At 45.2% G+C, this 18,843-nt stretch overlaps 1 protein-coding gene across 1 annotated transcript in view; it reads right to left on the bottom strand.

Annotated features, from left to right (window-relative positions):
• Positions 1-18,843, bottom strand: part of LOC135808883 (sushi, von Willebrand factor type A, EGF and pentraxin domain-containing protein 1-like) — a 164,147-nt gene that overhangs the window by 109,266 nt on the left and 36,038 nt on the right. The window contains exons 9-15 of the mRNA XM_065322124.1: positions 13,908-14,099; positions 8,936-9,121; positions 8,377-8,577; positions 7,394-7,579; positions 6,927-7,124; positions 5,395-5,580; positions 4,784-4,972 (exon numbers count right to left, since the gene is read on the bottom strand). Of these exons, the coding sequence (XP_065178196.1) occupies positions 4,784-4,972; positions 5,395-5,580; positions 6,927-7,124; positions 7,394-7,579; positions 8,377-8,577; positions 8,936-9,121; positions 13,908-14,099 (1,338 nt within the window). The remainder of the gene's footprint in view (positions 1-4,783; positions 4,973-5,394; positions 5,581-6,926; positions 7,125-7,393; positions 7,580-8,376; positions 8,578-8,935; positions 9,122-13,907; positions 14,100-18,843) is intronic.

The raw sequence follows: 18,843 nt of genomic DNA on the forward strand, positions 1-18,843 counted from the left end.
ATGAGTTGAGCACCGTAACAGCCATACTTCCAACACTTATAGATGCAAGTAGGACACAACATGATACGGAGGGATATTATATTATTGGGGAAAACACAGGAAAGAGATAGACAGGAGATAGACTACATGGCGGATATTGGATGATAGTGCTTGGATGAGGCTGAGGAAGAGATACGTTGCTTGTGCATGATGGGTTTGGTTTGCCTAGAAACCATACTGACATGCTGTAATAGGAACCCCTGGGACCTGGTATATGAGAGTTCTCTTATCCTAGCCGCAAATGTCACAAAGCGTGCCGAGTAAGACAGATATTGTTTTTTCCAGATGCATAGATACCGAAGCAGTTCCTCGAAATTGTATCTAGCAGGCAGGTATTGTGTGTGTATGTGTATCTAGCAGGCAGGTATTGTGTGTGTGTATCTAGCAGGCAGGTATTGTGTGTGTGTGTGTGTGTGTATCTAGCAGGCAGGTATTGTGTGTGTGTGTGTGTGTGTGTGTGTGTGTGTGTGTGTGTGTGTGTGTATCTAGCAGGCAGGTATTGCGTGTGTGTGTATCTAGCAGGCAGGTATTGTGTGTGTGTGTGTGTGTGTGTGTGTATCTAGCAGGCAGGTATTGTGCATGTGTGTATCTAGCAGGCAGGTATTGTGTGCGTGTGTATCTAGCAGGCAGGTATTGTGTGTGTGTATCTAGCAGGCAGGTATTGTGTGTGTGTGTGTATCTAGCAGGCAGGTATTGAGTGTGTGTTTAGTGATACAGTCAGACCTCTTTTATCCGGATCCCTCGCCATGCGGAAGAAAATCGTTGGTTACCGATTTACAGCATATGCCATGCACACATACAGTATGTGTGTTCGATTATCCGGTTCCCTCGCCTATCCGGATTTTTTTGTGGAAAATGGATGTGTGCGGTTAAGCAACGTCTGACTGCAGTGACTTCACTGGATACTGTAGCAAACTGATCAGGTCGTGCGCTGCATCACAAACTTCAGTACCAGCCCTACACAGTTTCAACCTTACCTTGAACAATGAGTGTGATGCTCTTTTGTGCTCTGCTAATGGGATTCCAAGCACTGCAGGTGTATGTACCTCCATCAGCTCTGCGGACACTGCTGATTTCCAGCTGAGAATCTGTCATATTGTGATGTATATTACTCTTGTTGGTGATTTGGTAGCCTAACTCATCCCACGAGTGCTCACTACTCTCGGTTCTCTGCCATGAGAGGGTGATATTCGTGCCGACAACCTGGCATCTTAGAGTAACATGGGTGGAGATAGTTGCAGTAACATTCTGTTGTGGAATGGCAATCGATGCCGGAACTAGAACAGACACAGCATTGACATGTGTACATGCGAGTCACTTTGTGAGTGAGAACACCCATCCATGGCAAACCAATCCGGGACCAGCCACAATCACAAGAGAGGGAAGAATCTCATGACTATTGCAGATTTTTGTCTAGTAAATGCTAGTCAGTAGCAATAGTGCTGTTGACATTGCATGGATGTTGAGTCACTGAATTCACTTTTTCTCAAAACGCTGCCAGGAAAGTAAAAAAGGCCAGCATTTCCCCAAGTTCCCTGCTAATGTTTACAGTTCATGGTATATTTGTATGTGAAAGGACTTGAGCCAAGTAATGGCAATATGATCATACTACAAAACAATAAAAAAATACAAATACACTGAAATACTCCCTGATGAACTTCCAAGGGAAAAACATTGGAGAGCATTACAACTGAAATTGCAGTGTACGGCTGTGGTGGTGGTGGCGGCGGCGGCGGCTGCGGTGGTGGTGGTGAAACTTTAAAGACGTGATTTATTGGCTGCAGCGGTGCTTCCGAATATTGAAGAAAGACATAAGAATGGACTTTAAACAAGATGAAGTGGACATTCATTGAATAATGACTAACGAAAGCACTCTGGAGTGGTGTAGTCTGACCATTGACCATGGGTTTGATTCAACACTATGCATTTCACAGGCTCGGCCGTGACATTTATATCATACCCGTCCACACATTGGAAGTATGCCATGTCATTCAGCTGGGTGGAGTTTGCTTCTATGCGGCCATAGAGTGGTGCATGGATCTGCGTAATCTCACAGTAGTGGTTGATTGCTGAATCAAGGCACGTAGAATAGTGGCACATGTATTCTTTTGAAATAAGTTTGAGAGCAGACTTGGGCGTGTTCACCCATCACGCCACACTGCACTTTTGCCAACCCACACAAATCGCATAACACCAGGCTGTCCAACTGTCCTACTTTGGACCAATACATTTGTGTACATTTACATGGGAGACAATTGCCTTTGTATACATTATATAAGGGTGTCCTGCTTTGGAACGTGGCAAGGTTGGACAGACTGTAACACATGCTACCGTCTTGAAGAACCTAGTCGGGACACTGAATGATTGAGAGCCTCCCCTTGAATGTCACGCTTTAGAGCTCAACCACGGCACCATACCTCAACCACGGCACCATACCTCAACCACAGCACTATACCTCAACCACGGCACCATACCTCAACCACTGCACCATACCTCAACCACGGCACCATACCTCAACCACGGCACCATACTTCAACCACGGCACCATACCTCAACCACGGCACCATACCTCAACCACGGCACCATACCTCAACCACGGCACCATACCTCAACCACGGCACCATACCTCAACCACGGCACCATACCTCAACCACGGCACCATACCTCAACCACGGCACCATACCTCAACCACGGCACCATACCTCAACCACGGCACCATACCTCAACCACGGCACCATACCTCAACCACGGCACCATACCTCAACCACGGCACCATACCTCAACCACGGCACCATACCTCAACCACGGCACCATACCTCAACCACGGCACCATACCTCAACCACGGCACCATACCTCAACCACGGCACCATACCTCAACCACGGCACCATACCTCAACCACGGCACCATACCTCAACCACGGCACCATACCTCAACCACGCCACCATACCTCAACCACGCCACCATACCTCAACCACGGCACCATACCTCAACCACGGCACCATACCTCAACCACGGCACCATACCTCAACCACGGCACCATACCTCAACCACGGCACCATACCTCAACCACGGCACCATACCTCAACCACGCCACCATACCTCAACCACGCCACCATACCTCAACCACGGCACCATACCTCAACCACGGCACCATACCTCAACCACGCCACCATACCTCAACCACGGCACCATACTGAACAAAGCACATGCATGGGGTGTGCAATAGCTTCTGTCTCTACAACCCATACTGCTACGATAGCTTCTGTCTCTACAACCCATACTGCTACGATAGCTTCTGTCTCTACAACCCATACTGCTACGATAGCTTCTGTCTCTACAACCCATACTGCTACGATAGCTTCTGTCTCTACAACCCATACTGCTACGATTGGACGCGGCAAAGAGGAGAGAGACTGTAACAGTAAGCATACTAAATTACTAGCAGCTCCAGTCGACACAACAAATCGAACTCACTCCTTCTGGACTAACCAAGAGTAAGTAAGTAAGTAAATTATCGTGTCCGTTCCCGAAGGGAACTCACGACGGCCGCTAACACCCGGTAAATCCTAGCGACAGATGCAGCGCCTAACGGTGGGGGTGAGTGGATAAGTCTCACAACCACTGGCACAAGTGCCGAGAACGACCCCATTAGCTGTATCCATGTACCCCTTGTGCCTGGCCACTAACCAAGAGCTGAGGGGAAACTCTCGTCGTAGCCAGCTTCATATTTCGGAATAAATGCAGGGAGTCATATCCGACTCCCTGCTGTGTTCAGAGTACGGTATGGGAGGCAGAATAAGGATGTGTGTAGAGAAATAGTTGTCCATTATGCATGAATAATAATAAGTAATTCGGGATCACCATACAGAGCATGCAGGAAGAGTGTAAGTCATTATGTGATTGGAAGGCCAACGGGAATGGGAGAAGCAGTCTCTAAGACCATTCCCGTCACAGAGACTCAGTAGAAATACTGAACAGGTAAAACAAGCAAAGGTGGAGGAAGAAGCCTGGAGCATGCAGAGCAAGTGACACACGAGCATAAGTGGTCCCAGTCCGATCCAATAGGATAGGTTGCAGGGGTGTAGGTATAGGATAGGTTGCAGGGGCGTAGGTATAGGATAGGTAACTGGTTGCAGGGGTGTAGGTATAGGATAGGTTGCAGGGGTGTAGGTATAGGATAGGTTGCAGGGGTGTAGGTATAGGATAGGTTGCAGGGGTGTAGGTAGACTGATCCGTGACTTTCTCAGCAACCAAGTGACTCTGCCAAGTTTGGTGCAATGTGGGCTGGTGCCAGGCATGCTGCAGGAACTACATAGCCGGGGACCACTCCAAATGGACCTGGGGCTACAAGCCTGTTTTTTTTAATGATGAGAAATACGACAAGCAATGCCCTGACCATGGATACTATTGGTATAATTCTTTCCTTGCTATAGAAGTAAATGCAGCATAACGTCAAGATTAAAGAAATGAGTGTGACAGTACTTCAAAGCATATGCATTCATGTTTCGACATCTGTGAAACCCAATCATAATTATGTACTTGCATAAACCAGTGTCTGCAACACAACAGCGTGCACTGATTGACTTGGAGGATCTATATGATCTGCACAACTCACCAATACACGTGTGAAAGCCCGAAATATGGGAAATCCCCATCACCCAGCCAACATGTTAAGTGCTCTTTATCTCAACTCCCCACACTTCTCATCAATGCTTTATCTCAAGAATGCACAGAGTACTTACGGCTGCATGATCCTCGTTCCGACCATCTACCATCGACCTCGGTGCCCGGTATGCAGCGAATGGAAGAATGGCGCTCCTTTACATATCCAGAATCACATTGATACTGACAGATGTCATGGATTCGCCGGCCAGAACAGTTAACGTTGCCATTCTGGATGGGAGAATAGCTTTTACAGTAGGAGGAATTTCCTGTACATGACAATAGGTAGAGGTATACACATTCAGCCAGTGAGAGACTCTACATGGCTATTTGACTCACTGAAGCTCAGCAGAGCTTGTCACCGGTTTTCTTTCCGTCAGGTTTTGGGTTCAATGCTTTGGGAAGTCTGATAGTCCCAAAATTAATATATTTGTCAAAATTGTAAAGCCATGCTGCCAGCCATAATATGAGCCATGCCATATACTAATATTCATAGGCGATGTCATATTTTCATCAAGAGCAAACAAATACCGTGGAAATAAAGAGGGAGATTTGTGTGTTCTTGAGGCAATACTTATTGTACTCTTGGTACATTAAAACAAAAACCTTTGACCCTCTGCACATACTCACTGCACATACTGCACCTGGATAGTTGGAGTTTGCCGAGATAATAATGGAGTACTGTACTTACGTTCACATTCGGGTTGGGTACTGGACCACATCTTGTTGGCCATACACACTCCAGTAAGAGAAGAATTTGGATGGTTGAGCATGTCATAGCCAAGTCTGCAGGTGTACGTAACTGTATCCTCGTACTTCAAGCCAGTCACTATGTAGTTACCATTAGTAGGTGCACCAGGGTCAGGACAGCTTATACCTGTAGACAATGTACCAATAGAGTCAACCAATAATATGTCTATATTTTAAAGTTTGATAGAGTTGAACAAAGGAAAACGTCTGAAGAAAAGAATGTCTGCCACCACCAGGAATCAAAAAAGGGAGCCTCGATTTTGGCTTGGCTCACGAATAGCAAGGTCCCTGGTTCGAGTCCCGGTGGTATGACTGATGATTTTTCTTTCTTTCATATCTGGCTTGCAAGTGTTGAGTTTCGGAGAGAAAAGAGCAGTACGTGGCATGTGGCCTCTAATTTCCTTAAACTTTGAAGATCTCCGTGAAGTCCAAATTTGAAATTGCAATGCTCTAAATGATAATATTTTTCTAACTGTTACATGCTAAATACGTGATAAGCGGCTATGATACATCATCATGATCATGTTTTCTTTTCTCTCTTAGCAGTGAGAAACAAGGCTAAAGGCAACTTGACAAACTAAAACTTTTAGTTAATGTTGCTGCTACTTGAAGTAGAGAAAGAAAAGGGGCATATGGATACAAGTTAAAAATAACTGTCTACCACTGTAACTAGATACTATATACAGTCAGAAAGTGCAACAACTAGGCACAAAACTGACAGAGTACTGAGACATTCGACGTCCTGACACCTAGCTCCTACATATGCATCTCCGAAGCGCTAACCAACACTCAACAGCCTTCCAACTCAGAAGGTTTTAGGATAAGGGGAGACCAACACGGTTTTGTGCAATTCGTCTTCAAAATGCTCCCCCTTCTGTACTTATCTTTGATATTTCTGAGGCGCCCCAAGTTGGGTGGTGTGCTGCTTTGCTGCTTGGATTTGTAGTTAGACCGCTTTGTCAAGTATCTTACTGGTCTCGTCACCGTCCGGTAACAATCAACATTCTTTGTTAGCTTGGGACTTTCAGCTTGTAGTCATTTTCGTTGCGCTTTCCTTCAAGGCTGTTGGCTTGCGCTTTGGAGATGTGTCGGCTAGCTGTCAGCCTAACTGTCAGGTCGTCAAATGTCAGTTTTGTGCCTACTAGTAGTTGTTGTTCTTTCTGACTGTACAATCTGCAGTCATGACCAAAGACATCCAACCCACGTGCTGAAAGCAGCGCCAAGGATCATGCGGCCGCTGCGGCCCTCGGGTCATTTTTGCGAACATGCATGATGTCATTGAAGTGGAAACGCGGCACTACTTTTGACTCGCGGGTCAGATTTCTTTGGCCACGATTGTAGTTACAGTCATGGACAGTTACTTAACTCGTATCCATATGTTCCTTTCCTTTCACAATTCATTATTGACTAAACATCTGAGTTTCATATTGCACACCTACTTCAAGTAAGCAAAAAAAGTATTTGTATACGTACGTATACAGGTTGGTGTGTTCTTGCTCCATGTACTATTTGCTTGACATACAGCGTTGGTATTCCCTGTGAATCCTGTATCACACACCCATCTAACAATGTCATCATATTGGAAAGGACCTCGTCTCCAGAGACGCCGTCCTTGCCGTTCTACATAATACTGTCCAGATGTTGGTGTTACTGGAGTGGGACATTGGCGGGCTGCAATCAAAGAAAAGATCAAATTACAGTTCATTGCGTTCAGGTCACATGGATCTGCTCTCCTTTGTTCTCCTTTGACTACCATAGCTGCGATGTACAAATTCTTTTTCCTTTGATCTAGCTTCGTATCATAGCATCATTGAGTCTAATGCCTGCGAAACACTTCCATCATGAAAAACTCCACCGTTGGCCGGGGGGGGGGGGGGGGGAGGGGGGGGGGGCATCGACTTGTACACTCTTGGTTATGTACTCTTGATAACAGCACTTACGTTGGCATGTAGGTTTGGGTTGAGACCATTGTCCAGTTCCTACACATGTCACTGTGAGTGTACCACTTGGTATGTTCTCCATCTTATAACCTGTGTTACAAGTGTATCTTCTATTCTTTCCATAATCAAATCCGTTAGTTGTAGCCTTGCCATTTTCAGGTCGACCAGGATTTCTACATATTATCCCTGTTTGAAACACATGTTGTAGAATAACCCCACAGCAGTGTTAAAATATTGTGATGAACAAAACAGGACAATAATCTATAACATAATTATGTGAGCGCGTGTGGGTGGGTGTTTATGTGTGTGTGCGATGTTTATTGTCTGTGTTAAAGTAAGTGTGTGCACATGTGTGTGTGTGTGTGTGTGTGTGTGTGTGTGTGTGTGTGTATGTGTGTGTGTGTGCATGTGTGTGCACTAATGTGTGTGCAGGTGCATGTGTGTGTGTGTGTGTGGGGGGGGGTGGGTGGGTGTGTGTGTCTTTGTGCAACAGTGCCGGATCACCTAGTCATGGCTATCCGGGTTTTATTAAGCAGGGTACCCACCCTCACATCCCTAAGGACTCTTTTGTAGGTATGCACGTGTTTGTGTGTGTGTTTGTGTGTGAGAGAAAGAGAGAGAGTGTGTGCTCATGCATGTGTTCACATGTGTGTATGCCGGATTCCTGCTGCTGTGTACATGCCAATGTATGTGTGTCTGCTCCTAAACTTTCCTTCCCATTTTGCACGCTGTGTGACTGTGCCGTTACCCATACTTTCTCATTTGCTCTGTAGTGCTTCTATTCATTTTGTTTTCATTTAGTATTTTTCTGTTTGGCGTGCATGAGCAGTGTGGATGCCGAGACCCTTAGTCGGTTTAGCTGCTGTTGCTCCGCCTCCACTGCTCCGGCTGCCATCGCTATGTGCATCCATCTGTGCTTTTTTTGGCCGTTGTTTGCACCATGATTATTTGTGGCTTTCTGGTAATATACAAAAAAAACATACTTTGGCAGCCTGGGCGGTTGTTACTCCATCTTTCATTAGCCTGACACACAGCAGTAGTAGGTTGAGTAGTAGAATAGCCGATATAACATGTCCATGTGACAGTGTCGTTGTACAGGTAGGGTGTCAGACTGGCACGCTGTACTCCCATTTGAACAGAGAAGGCACCAAATGTAGGACTGCCTGGATCAGGACACGCCCGGGCTGTTCAACAGAGAAGCACAGAGAAACACGCAGTGCATTAAAAACTGCATCCAGGTTGCTGCGCCGTTCTGAGGAAGTGCTGTGTCTGTATGTATGGGGGGGGGGAGTCTTTTGAAAACAGGATTATGGCGGAAAAATGTTATTCAATACCCGAAAACAAATGCCGACATCATATTATGGGTTGTGTGCATTAAAAAAAGTGCAAGTTGATATGTACTGATCATAGGTATGCCTCTGTTAAAGATTAGCACCTCTACTTAACAAACAATCCCGTACCAGGACTGGGCTACATATCTGAAACGCTGCGGGATGGAAAACCCACCAACCTGAACCTGATAGAAAATTATTTCGTACTTACGCAAACAAGTGGGTTTATCATGAGACCACCTTGTGTCGAATAAACATCGTGTAGTAACAACACCACTTGTAGAACCCTCCATGTAGAAGCCTTTATGACATCGATATGTTACTGTACTACCAAATTGTTGACCTGTCGATGTGCTATCTCCATTGACAAGCCGTCCTTGGTCTTGGCAACTTATACCTGTTCACCAATATTTATTGTAAAAGAAAAAGAGAGATGGAGAGAGAGAAAGAAAAAGATAGATAGATAGATATATAGATAGTGGTTGAGCACTCTCATGTGGGGTAGTGCCTTTGCTGTTTGCATTACGCAGAGCTCACTGACTTGTCAGTTTGAGCACTCTGGCAAGGTACGTTCGGGCCTGATTAGAAATTTTTATTTCCATTGCTATCAGGTTCGGCCTCATTTCCTCTGTGCTGCGCTGATGAGTTCACAAAGAACGAAACAGCATGCTGTCCGCAGATTGAGTATTTTCGCTCCTGCTCTTGTAGTGGTCGAGCACTCTCATGTGGGGTAGTGCCTTTGCTGTTTGCATTACGCAGAGCTCACTGGCTTGTCAGTTTGAGCACTCTGGCAAGGTACGTTCGGGCCTGATTGGAAATTTATATTTTCATTGCTATCAGGTTCGGCCTCATTTCCTCTGTGCTGCGCTGATGAGTTCACAAAGAGCGAAACAGCATACTGTCCGCAGATTGAGTAGATAGATAGATAGATACACAAGATGTTTGTTAGATGTTTGTTTGATAGATAGAAAGATAGATACACAAGTCATCAAGCGATGGATAGCCGAGAAATTCGTTGTTACTCCGAGTCTCGTGCGAAAGCACTCATCAGACAACTTCATACTTTGTCATCCCTTTTCCTCGCGCTATTGAAATGTACCTCCATCACCTCTGCCTTCTCTCCGTATATATTCTAGTGATTGTTAGTCTTGGTCATATGCCGTCTGATGAAGTGTTTTGACACGAAACTCGGAGTAACAGCGGAAAGAGACTCGTTTGATTCATTGCTGTGTAATATTTGTAGATGGATAGATAGATAGATAGATGGATAGATACACAAGGCAGAACAACAGAGACCAAAAGCTTTCTCGTAACTCGGAGTTTCGTGTTGAAAAACACTCATCAGACGATAAAACATGATGTGCTATTCGCTGGTTATACATTGTACTACATGTTTTTTGTTTTGTTTTTTTTTTCTACAAAATCCACATATCTCCAGACACTGGGGTGAATGATGGAGTGTGGTGGTGGGGCCCATTAAGCTCCGCCGACCAGAGGTCTCGGCTTCATAGCTCCATGGACGCACCATGTACATGATGTATAGGGTAATTGTAATGTAGGCTAAGGCAGTGCTAAGGCAGTGCTATAACCACAATAGAAGATAACACCAGTGCTGGAATATACTGTGACTAATATTAGCTTATCAGCGTAGTTACTTCAAAATAGTTTTATCAGCTCAAGACAATCTTTTGTGGCGTCAGGGGGGGGGGTGGGGGGGGGGGGGTGATTGTCCTCGTCTTCTGGGATGCTGGCGTTGCTAAGCGGTACTGCTCCAGGAACTCTCCTAAGGTGAGGCAATGTTGGCTTGATGGAGTTTTGTCAGAGTCATGGCTTGTTCGTGTACACTGTGACGTGACTCGTTTGTAGAACCATAAATGGCCCAGTATCTGCAAAAATGGACCTTAGGGTGATTTTTCACAAAATGACTTTTTCTGCTGTTGTCATCTATAGGTATCTAGTGATCACATGGCAAAGTATTAGACCGAACAAAGCAATATTTGATGACCCAGAAGCTTCTCAAACAAGCATAGGTACATATCAGGAAATACAACAATTTATCACAGTGTTTTCCACATCGGAATACTCATAGCCAGCAATCGCATGTCATCATGTTCATTGAAATTCAACATAATTTTATGAATCGACCTTTTTTTCATGATCACTTTTCAACGAGGACGAAGCAAAGTCGGCCGAACGAAGCCTAGGGTAAGAAAATTACCCTCTCCACTTCACCATCACGATACTGGCATAGATACGAGACAAAACAACTAAAAAATCCACAAGAAAACTGTACGGCCATCTTCGCGCTGACTTTGGTCTGAGAATTTCTATCACGATCAAAAATCTACGAGGAGCGCTCAAGAATAAGCTACAGACGTACCTTTATTGTTCTCTACTCCTTTTTAGGGTTTATCGGGTGTTAGCGGCCGTCGTGAGTTCCCTTCGGGAACGTGAGTTCCCTTTGGGAACGGATACGATAATTTACTTTTTCTTTTTTTTTACTCCTTTTTCAAGGCACAAAAGTCGACTCTCCACTTTCAAACCAGGAACCAGACATACCAGTGGTCCTTTTCAGCTGCTCCACGAGTGCAGGAAATGTTCACCAAGGGTTGCAGAGCAGCATCCATTCCAGAAAAAGAGCTAAAATACGAGTGAGACTACATGCTTGAGTACATGAGCACACGCATGAGTACATGCTGAAAATATTCAGTTTCAGCGTTTCTGCTCCAAACAGCAATTAGCTTCGATTAGCTACAAAGATTACACCAGAGGATCAAACAACAACCATTTTTCCAGTTTTTTTGGCAGATGGCTTCCTTGTGCTTGGCCCAGCATGCCAAAAATTACAACTCTCAGATGTCCTCGATTGCTGGCCATGATGTGTTACAAAAGTCAGTGTAATAAATCATTCATCCAGTTTTGTTGTAAAACAACTCCTGAGTCTTGGGCAACCTCTGGCATAGAGCATGGATGGCCTTGATCCTCATCACTGCATACCAATGAAAACTGTTTGAACGCCATCCCAAGTCCCCTGAAAATCCACATAAGTGCATGTAGTAGACGGATTTTTTACCGTATCATACCGCATGTACCGTATATCGATAGACTTACCATATCGTATATAGTACGTTATTTTGTGTACGTCCTGTGTGCGTTATGTTGGTGCATGCGCGTGTTGCTGTGGTCTGAAAAGCAGTCTTCGTCTTGAGTTCATCATGTCTTCGTCTTGAGTTCATCATGTTTTCGTCTTGAGTTCGTCATGTCTAGTTGTGTTTCGTCGTCGTGTCAATAAACAGTCTTCTAAGTGTAGTTATCGTCGTCCCTTTGTATAAGTGTGGAGATGGCACGGGACTGGGAGCAGGTGGAGAAAAGGCAGTTACTACAGTGCAGAACAGGAGGGGGGGGGGGTGGCTACAACTACACCTGGAGTCCCAGTCTGTGAATCCCACAGGGAATGCGACACAGGCACAACATTCTAACACCCCAGGCTTCATCTCATACACAATTTGGAGGTAGTCTCGGCATCACTGCTGCACCTCTGTGAAATTTGAGCTCTGTGGGAAACTTGCTGCATGCGCGTCAGTGCGCCATGATTCCAGCACTGAGCGCAGAGAGTTCGTAGCTCATCAATCATGTTCAGCTCTTGCCCCGTCCAAGGGGTTTGGTGTTCACCACGGAGTCCAGTGTGGGAGACTGGAAAAATTCAGATCATGTCACTAGCGGCAGCGCTCTTTCGTCCTGACTCGAGTTGATCCAGCCATTTCAATTTGTCTACCTCTGTTGCCGGCGCCTCACTAGTTTCTCCTCGTTCAGTATTTCCCCTGAGCGGAGCTGTACTAAATTCAGAAGGGCCCTACGAGGATTATCAGATGTCAGAAAGTACTTTTGCCAGCAGAGAGCTCCTTTGGCGGAGCGCCTAAATCAAGTTGAAATTCTCGTCGCTAAATAGGAATTGCGCGTCGACAAAAACATCTTCTGTAAACTGTCGTAGTTCTCTATCAGACGCGACGATTCCTGCCTAGGAAATAAAATGGCTTCTGGCAGAGCCGGACGACAGCTAGCTGGCCATCGTGAGCGAACTCTCCTACTACTAGGACGATCAAAAGCATCCATTGTTGCGATGAACTAATTTTTTGTTTGCATGTGCAGAGCGCGAAGCAAGAGTTTTTTGCCGTTGCAGAAATGACTCATTCTGCAAAAATGATTTTCACCCGAAGGTCGATTCTCGCTGATACTGGGCCAAATGATGTGATTTTTCGGCCATTTTTCGGGGTATGCGAGTTTCTAGGTTCCCTTCAGAAACGTTTTCAAGAGCTTTGCACAGTCGATCTACACCCCAATGGGAACCTATCTGCAAATTTTGAGCAAAATCGGAGAGATTGACTTAGCCTAATACTTTGGTATTCTCAGACATGCCCTCTTTTAAATTCTCGTGCAGTAGCTGTCTAGTACACAAGAACGTTCTGGGCCATCTTGCGCTACTGTTGCAATCCTAGCTGATTTGTTGTTGTGGACCTGTTTATCTTTCTTGTCATGTGCTGTTGTTCAGCAAGTGATGCTTCATTGCGGCTTCATTTGAGTTTCCACTAGAGCAGAGATTTTCCCATGACGTCTCAACACTGACAGGCATATTGAGACATTCAACAACCCTACTCTAACACATCTACGAAGCGCAAACCCACAATCTTCCAATTTGGAAGGCTCAGTTGCAGAAAGTTCCAATGAAGGGAAGGGATTCGCCACGAAAGTGCCAGGTTGTTGAATGCCTCAATATCCTTTTCAGTTTTGTGCCTTGTTGTCGCACTATCTGACTGTAGAATATCTCGTTACATTGGTGAACTGTTAGTCATAACTTGCAACTTATTGGTCCTTTCTCTCTTTACTGAAATACAGTGGAGATTGGATATAACGACACTCCTTCGGGAGAGAACAAAATGTCACTATTCGACCGGTCACTAAACCCGATCTTCACAAAGGACTTACTAAACGACTAGGGCAACAGAATTGCGTCGCTAAACTCAATCTGTCGTTATAGTTATACAAAGTCGTTATATCCGATCTCCACTGTATTGAAAAAGGTAAAATGTTGCAGGTAAGTATGAAACTGCTGTAAATAATTATTATGATTAGAAACAAAGGCCAAACTGGTAGTGGGTTCCAATCAGAGTCCCGAAAGTACGTACGTGTACAGGTTGGTGTGTTCTTGCTCCATCTACCATCTGCCTGGCATACAGCACGGGTACTTCCTGTGAATCCTTTATTGCAAAACCATAAAACAGTGTCACCATATTGGAAAGGTCTCGAGACATATTGCCCTTGCCGTGCTACACGATATTGTCCGGAGTCAGGTTTTCCTGGAGTGGGACATTGTCGGGCTGTAAGCAAAGAACACAGTAGAATACTTCTTCAAATAGCAACATGTTGATATCATTCACCAGTATGCATGTAAAAAATATTCCTATCATCTCTCTAACCCTATGTCTTTATCACATTCTCCTACTTACGATCACACAAAACGTAGGTCTGCAGCTGCACCACCTTTAATATGTTTTTGAAACTGATCCCTAGATACTCCTCCCTGCTCCAGGCCTCTGTCCTGGAAGCAATGCTTATGAGCTTAACCTCCCTAATATTGGCATGATACATGTGAAGAGTTTAGATGCAAAAGTGACATACAATGGATCCATTTTACCTTTTTTGGAAATGGCCAAACAAGTTTTCCTTTTATGTGCGGTTTGTATCCAAATCCATAGTAGTTTGGGTATTAAACAGTGAAACCTGTCTAAGGTGACTGCTCAAGGAACCCCCTTAATGTGGTCTTTGTATAGAGGTGGTATCCTTATCCTGGTTCAGTTGCCTGGAGATAACTTCCATTGGTCCCAGATTCATTGGTCCTCAGGAACAACTGGTCGCCTTGACCAGTTATACTGCATTTGAAGTGGCTCTAGTGAGATTTTGGATGCACATTTTGCCTGTGTATGCCCAAGAACTTCCTGGCAGATCTTGTGCGACTGTCGCAGTCCTTGCTCATTTGTTGTTGTAAACCAGGTCTCCTTTTTGTCATGTTGCGCTCAGTTGTTCAGCAAGTGGCGCTTTGTGGCGGCTTCATTGAAGGTTTGCTAGGGCAGTTACTACAGCCATTTTGTTTCAGTGCTGGTAGCTTAGAAAAAAGGCAAGTGGCTGCGCTCCGCGTGTGCTTTCCTGCCGCGAGGTTGGATTCCGCGAGAGTATGGCCATTGGAGAGTTCAAAATTTTAACATTTCCCCAAATGATACGTATGTACACTGTATATCATGTACACATTCACATGTCTGAAGGTTTGTGGTTTTTCAATAAAAAATAAATAAAAAAAGAAAGATTTTTGGACAGTTTGTTCAAGACTTCTTGTTGGCTGTGTTGTTGCAGACTATGGTGGCAGTTTACCTCAAATATTAGGAGGTAACCTTGCTGCGACTGGCCATGTAGATGGTCTACGCAATGGCTTTCTTAGGACAATTTTTTAGATGGACTCAGCAAGTTGCTGGTCACCAGTTGCATGGCTTACATTACATTACATGGTAAAATCGATCGGAGTGCGAACAAACCGTATTTCCCCGTAAGTTAGTACGTACTAACTTTCGAACTTAGCAGCCACATGAGTACTAACTCTCGGGGGTGGTACTATCTTTCGGGGAGTACTTTTTTATCGGGGGTAAATGACACGCAGTGGGAAGCCTGCGCAACTCTAGTGTCCGTGCATATGATGTATGTACTGTACGGTGTCTGTACATGTAGGACGGGTACGAACTTACTATCTTTCGGGGGGAACTGTCTTTCGGGGTGATAACCTCGGCAGTGGAAAGTGTATTTTTTATAGGGGGTACTAAGTCATAGGGGAGAACTAACTTACGGGGAAATACGGTAGTTGTTTTGGATACGATGTTTTTGTTGTGAGAAGCCGCGTGATCCCTCATTCTTGTGCCTAATTTCAAAGCATATTTTAGTCCACTTTTGTACCTTCGCGCGAGCTCCGACATTCGCGCGAATGGATTCGTTCCACAGGACCCAGCTAAGGAGCATCATCGACATGCGGTACCCTAAACGAATTAGCAATGACACTCTGTATAAGCGCTGCGGAGCTGTCCCCATCAGCGAGATGATCACAAGGCAGCGCTACAGTCTCGCTGGCCATATCTTTCATTTGGCCCCAACTGCTCCTCCACAGTTGGCAGTGGATATGTATCTTCGCTTGGCCAATGACGAGGGCACTGAACGCTTCAGGGGTCGACCTCGGACGACTTTGGTAACGATCTTGCAGACGGAACTGTCATCATGGCATGGACTTACCCTCCACCAGCCGCTAGATGCTGACGCAGTCCGCACAATGGCAGCGGACAGACAGGCATGGTGTGGAGCCCGCCCCACCTAACAGGACTGATTCTCGTGATCCACTTGATTCCGCCAGACATGTTGTATGCATATTCTATTTTATTTTATACTTTGCATGAAGTTTTCCCTTAGTCCTATTGGTATTGTCGGCTTTTGTTGACATCACTTCTGTCATTTCATTGTATCGTATTACTCTTCAGACATCAATCCTGAGTGGCATAAGCAAAAGTGGCACCCCGCTACCTACGCGGACATGCTTTTAACAATTTGTACCTTGCCCATCTCCGGAACCGAGAGGGTGTCTAGACGAAACTGTTGCAGCGGGGCAATGAGGACCACCCAGGGATGAAAGGAGCCAACTTTGAGTTAAAAAAAATGTGCATTGTAACAGTGGCCTTACAGTGGACAGCTCCAATATTTGCACTTTTGTGTTTTGGTTTCTTCACATTTGGACAGTTTGGGTAATTCCTTTATGTGTTTGAGGTTACAATATTTTCTCTATTTTCCGACCCCTGCTGTACTGCTTCCGCTGGCATTTCCCTTGGCTGACCCAATGTATGCTCATCATTTCACTCACATAGCAACCGGGTTGTACATGGGGTAGTGGTCTACCAGAATGTACTCACGATGGGGGTAGTGGTCTACCAGAATGTACTCACAGAATGTACTCAGTATACCGTCACACCACACTCACAGCCACACGCTAGCCAAAAACTAGGCCAGAAGTAATGAAGAGTAAGGCCGCGGCCGGCAAGAGATACAAGTATGTCAGTGCAAGACACGAGCAGAGCAATGTCCTGGTGTAGGTGACTGGCCAGTGGGGGAGCGCCTGGAAATCCGACTCCCTAAATTTCCAGCCACGACCACTCAACAGGGCTGGGGGAAAAACTCGCCTTGCGGCCAAAAAACCCTTCTACTAATATGGGACCTGCCCCACTGCCAGTCACACCCAAAAGAAAAACCGAAGAGAAACAAGCAGAAAGGAGTAACCATACAACCAAAAAACACCGAGACCCTCGGGACAGAAACACACAAAACAAAGCATGCCATGGAAAACCAGTAAAACAGCACCCAATGGAAGCCCAAAAACGTACGGGACCCAAGGGAGGGAGGGTGGGAAAACTCCACGCTCTACGAGGATGACAAGACCACGATGGCAGGTGGGGGAGAGTTGCGCAGTGGAAGAGCAGCAGAGCACGACAGAAAAATGGTGAGTGAAAAATACGTTTTTTACACTCTTTCGCTACGCTCAGCCGTGAAAAAACAACACATTTATCTTTAAACCAATACATGTAAAAGAGAAAAGGACATATGGATACGAGTTTAGAGTAACTCTCCATCACTGTAACATGATACTATATACAGTCAGAAAGTGCAATAACTAGGCACAAAACTGACAGAGTACTGAGACATTCGACGTCCTGACACCTAACTTTAACACATCTCCGTAGCGCTAACCGACAGCCTTCCAACTTGGAAGGTTCAAGGTTATGGAAAGACCAAAGAGGGGAAGGCAAGCGCAAGGAAAACGAGCAAAAGCTACAGTCCCAACGGAACAAAGAATGTCGATTGTCACTGGACGATGACGAGACCAGTACGATATTTGACAAAGCGGTCTAACTACAATTCGAAGCAGCAAAGCAGCACACCACCCAACTTGGGTGGGTCGTAAATATCAAAGATAAGTAAAGAAAGGGAAGCTTTGCGAAAACGAATTGTACAAGCCGAAAGCCAAACTCCTACAGTACTCCTCATGCATGACATTGTGATGGACTAGTTGACTACAAAACAAGTTGTTTCACACGACGTACGTTTCGCCGTATGGTTCGTGACGGCTCATCAGGTGTGCAATTTGAAACTCGGATGTTGAGCCATAAATAAATGTAAAAGAGAAAAGGACATATGGATACGAGTTTAGAGTAACTCTCCATCACTGTAACATGATACTATATACAGTCAGAAAGTGCAATAACTAGGCACAAAACTGACAGAGTACTGAGACATTCGACGTCCTGACACCTAACTTTAACACATCTCCGTAGCGCTAACCGACAGCCTTTCAACTTGGAAGGTTCAAGGTTATGGAAAGACCAAAGAGGGGAAGGCAAGCGCAAGGAAAACGAGCAAAAGCTACAGTCCCAACGGAACAAAGAATGTCGATTGTCACTGGACGATGACGAGACCAGTACGATATTTGACAAAGCGGTCTAACTACAATTCGAAGCAGCAAAGCAGCACACCACCCAACTTGGGTGGGTCGTAAATATCAAAGATAAGTAAAGAAAGGGAAGCTTTGCGAAAACGAATTGTACAAGCCGAAAGCCAAACTCCTACAGTACTCCTCATGCATGACATTGTGATGGACTAGTTGACTACAAAACAAGTTGTTTCACACGACGTACGTTTCGCCGTATGGTTCGTGACGGCTCATCAGGTGTGCAATTTGAAACTCGGATGTTGAGCCATAAATAAATGTAAAAGAGAAAAGGACATATGGATACGAGTTTAGAGTAACTCTCCATCACTGTAACATGATACTATATACAGTCAGAAAGTGCAATAACTAGGCACAAAACTGACAGAGTACTGAGACATTCGACGTCCTGACACCTAACTTTAACACATCTCCGTAGCGTTAACCGACAGCCTTCCAACTTGGAAGGTTCAAGGTTATGGAAAGACCTAAGAGGGGAAGGCAAGCGCAACGAAAACGAGCAAAAGCTACAGTCCCAACGGAACAAAGAATGTCGA

Source organism: Sycon ciliatum, chromosome 2 (assembly GCF_964019385.1).
Source record: "Sycon ciliatum chromosome 2, ocSycCili1.1, whole genome shotgun sequence".
Classification (NCBI taxonomy): domain Eukaryota; kingdom Metazoa; phylum Porifera; class Calcarea; order Leucosolenida; family Sycettidae; genus Sycon; species Sycon ciliatum.